This window comes from Lipotes vexillifer, unplaced genomic scaffold (genome assembly GCF_000442215.2).
Source record: "Lipotes vexillifer unplaced genomic scaffold, Lipotes_vexillifer_v1.1 scaffold717, whole genome shotgun sequence".
Taxonomy (NCBI): Eukaryota; Metazoa; Chordata; class Mammalia; order Artiodactyla; family Lipotidae; genus Lipotes; species Lipotes vexillifer.
Genome location: NW_006798707.1, coordinates 368,715 through 372,726, shown reverse-complemented (window position 1 = coordinate 372,726; position 4,012 = coordinate 368,715). Strand labels below are relative to the sequence as shown.

At 36.6% G+C, this 4,012-nt stretch overlaps 1 protein-coding gene across 1 annotated transcript in view; it reads right to left on the bottom strand.

Annotated features, from left to right (window-relative positions):
- Window positions 1–660: 660 nt before the first annotated feature.
- Window positions 661–4,012, bottom strand: part of RAB10 (RAB10, member RAS oncogene family) — a 77,734-nt gene continuing 74,382 nt past the window's right edge. The window contains exon 6 of the mRNA XM_007470795.1: window positions 661–1,103. Within this exon, the coding sequence (XP_007470857.1) occupies window positions 1,020–1,103 (84 nt within the window). The 3' untranslated portion in view covers window positions 661–1,019. The remainder of the gene's footprint in view (window positions 1,104–4,012) is intronic.

Below are 4,012 nucleotides of genomic sequence, written 5' to 3'. Positions count from 1 at the left end.
GAAAGAGAAGAGGAACATGAAGTCGAACAGCAAATGAAGGGATCTGGGACAGAAGCTTTAGGGGAGAGAAAATGAGGGGAGGACACAGTTAACTTGATAACAGGCAGTTAGAATTTATCTTTCAGTTTACTTAGCAAGTTAAATCAGTGCTTTATGTTAAACTCGACAAACCTGCTAATTTACCCCTTTCATTTTTAAATAAATCATACCGCACGGTGGTGGGGGAGAAGCAAATAAAGCAGCATGCAGGAAGAGACACAAGGAAAAAGTGGCCAAGGAAAAGAACCGGTGGCAGGAATAGTTTTAATTATAAAGGTCACTTAAAATGAGACTCCACAAACCAAAGCTATCATTTCTGCATTATCCTTTGTCCTCAGTTAACTACTTTGAAAATTACAGCCAAGCAAACCACAAACATTATAATGCTTTATGTTTCGATGATATGTCTCCTGCACATGCTTCCACCAAAACAAAAAAAGGAAAAACCAAAGGAGTTCCTTTCCACATAAGGCACAGGACAAAATTAACCCCATTTACATATACAAGGCGAAAATGAGTGTTTTCCTGGCTTTTGTTTCTTTTGCTATCACATGTCTATAGATTATAGGGACTCAAGCACATTATCCATGACAGAAAATTCCACTGTTGTACAAAATAAAATTGTTAATTCTAACTTTTATTCTTATACAATTTGCAGAATAGAGTTGAAATGATTGCTATAGGTTTTAATGTTGATAAGAACTGGACTATAATACAACTGAAATGCAGTGGTGAGCTGAGCAAGTACATTTAAAAATGAACTCACAGACATGATTTTTCTATACATTTTTTTGTTTGAAGAAAATTATAAAGTCAGCAAGCAGTCACAGATGAAAGAACAAATAAAACAGGTGGACTAGGAGTTAAAAGATGAGGAACAAAAATATCTGTTGAAGAGTTAAAAATGGACAGAGTGGTTTATTTTGCAGCAGGAAGAGAAAACAGGGTGGTGGATGGCAACTGATGGAACAGGAGAGCGTTCAGCAACATTTGCTCTTCCAGCCTGTCACGCCTCCTCCACTGCTGATATCTACGTTTTCACTGTTGGGCTCTTTTACAGGGGTCTGGAACAAACACACAAGGAAAGCAACCCGTGAAAAAACACTGCCATGGATAAATCAAGATTTAACAGCAATATTCTCATAAATGTTAATTTATGTAACAGTGCAATTACAGTCACATGAGATAGGTTTTCTCTCCCATGCAAAGTAAAGAAATGGAAGTTTTGTTTTTGATCTTCATTTTGCCTTTTTCTTCCAAGTTCTGAAATGTCTTGAGGCCTCCTGGCTTTCCTTTGTAGAACTTCTGAAATCTTCTCTGCCCTAACTCTTGTGAAGAGAGGTATATTATCTCCTGGCCTGACCCCTGAGTATTTAGTACTTAAAAAGCATCATCAAGCATATGTATAAAACCAGTGTTGGATCATGTCTAACTTCAGAGAAGTGAAACAGCCCCTTTCTGTTTAGTTTTACTTGCCTTTTGAGATTGGAGCTTGTATTTCCATAGCATTGCTTTAAAAAGGCAATTTTAACCATGATACATTAAGTGGAGGGAATAGGGTGGGGCAGAATGCAAAGTTGTATAGTTCATGTTAAAAATGGATACAAAAAAAAATAAAAATGAGAGACACCAAAATGTTAATAGTAGTAACCCTTAGGTGGTGGGTTTATGAATTATTTTATTTTCCTCTTTGTATAATACTGTATTACCCCAACATCCTAAATATTACTTGTATAATCAGAATATACTATTTTAAGTGGATAGCCTATATGTATGAAAGCAGAATTCATTTTAGGGATAGCATACTTACAGTAAAGTATACAAATCTTAACTGTGCTTGATGGATTTTTAATATATGTTGTGAAACCACCAGATCAAAATATAGAACATATATAATATGCCCCCAGAAGGCTCCCTTGTGTCCCTTTCCCGTCAGTACTACCCTCCTAAAGGTAACCAATACTCTGATTTCTACCACCATAGATTAGTTTTTTCTGTTTTTGACCTTCATATACATGGAACCATATTTTATGTATTCTTTTGTATCTGATTTCTTTTTCCTTTTACTCAGTATCAGCCTATGCAATTTATCCTGTGTGATTTATCCATGCTGTTGTGTAACAGTGTTCATCATGAATGGAATTTTAAAAGCTAGGATATAAGTGGGAACTTATTTTCTCATGGAAACAATATAAAGTTAAGGTAGCTCAAGGGGAAAGAATTAAAATAATTTCTAAAACTCACATAGCCCAAGAGAGGCCTGCTGAATTCACACTGAGGTGGAATTTCTACTTGCACTTTGAGCTAACCCACCTAATCTCACTGCCTTATGGAATTCTTTTTTTCACTGTATGTTAAAGATGCAAGTTTTGCATTAAAAAGGTCTTTGTGAAAAATGCACAGAAGAGAAATAGGCAGCTCAGCACCTGGCCACAAAAGAAAAGTTGCATAGGAAGTACTCTTTCTCTGGGACTCCCGGGTGTGGGTCAGTTAAAGATATATGGGTGCTTATAGCCAGGGAGGTCACTACATTTATTCAGTTAGCGTATCACTCACAGTCTGTCTGTCCTTGCACAATTTAACTTAGACCCTTGAAACAGACTCTCAAAAAAAGGGCCAATAACTAAATAGCAAAAGTGGGCAAAAGAATAAACAAAAAAGTTTACAGAAAAGGAAACACAAAGGTGCTTCTTAAACATATCTTTAAAAATGCTCATCTTATTCATAAGAGAGCTGCAAATTATATCTGTGATTTTCACCTGTCAGGTTGGAAAACATCTGAAAGTCTTATAATTCACTATGTTGGTCAAGAGTTTGAGTAAACAGACATTCTCATATATTGCTGGCAAGAGTATAAGAGGGTACAGCCCTCAGGCAGAAGGTGGCAAGCATGTATCAGAATTATAAATGTACTATATGCTCTTTGGCCACACTTCTGGGAATCTGTCCTTCAAATATACTTGCACATGTGTAAAATAATATAAAGATTATTCACTACAACACAATTTATGAGATCATAAGGCTGAAAATCACCTAAATGTCCCTCATTGGGAAACCTGTTTAATTATAATAGACTACTCAAAGGAGTAGCACTCAGTTATTTTAAAAATGGAACTATTTTACTTATATTAAGTGCCAAACAGTGCAGAGCATGTTGCCTTACATGTTTTTTTTTCTTTAAAAAAAAGGGGGGGCTTCCCTGGTGGCGCAGTGGTTGAGAGTCTGCCTGCCGATGCAGGGGACACGGATTCGTGCCCCGGTCCGGGAGGGTCCCACATGCCGCAGAGTGGCTGGGCCCGTGAGCCATGGCCGCTGAGCCTGCGCGTCTGGAGCCTGTGCTCCGCAATGGGAGAGGCCACAACAGTGAGAGGTCCGAGTACCACAAAAAAAAATAAAAAATTAAAAAAAAATAAAGTGGGGGGGGAAGGATGGGAATAAAATGTATATATATTCATATTTACTCATATATTAGTAACTAAGAAATTAATTATTGGTTACCCATGGGGAAGGGATGAGGAGTTGGGGGAATATAGTGAGAAACTTCTCTGTATGTTTACTTTTTATTTTAAATGTCTGAATCATGGGAATGAATTATCTATTCAAATAATTAAGTTTTAAATGTTTTAAATTGCTTTCATTCTAAAGTTCTTTTTTCTTTTATCAACTCAGGAGAAAAAGCACTGCACAGAAGGTTGCTAGTCAGGAATCACTACTGTATTCTACATCTTTTAAAGCAAGTTTACATTTGATGTTTTAACTCATAACTTTATCACACTGAAAAGTGCATGTATGTGTATGGGGAAAAAATGCTGCCTCACAATTGGGCCTGCCTACCTGGGGAAGACTCTAGACTGAGATCCTTATTTATTGGTGCATCCATAACTTTTAACCTTTAATATGATAAGGAAGATCTGCCTCACTGACACACAAATTATATGCCTATATGGCACTTTTTTTTTTTTTTTTTTTTTTT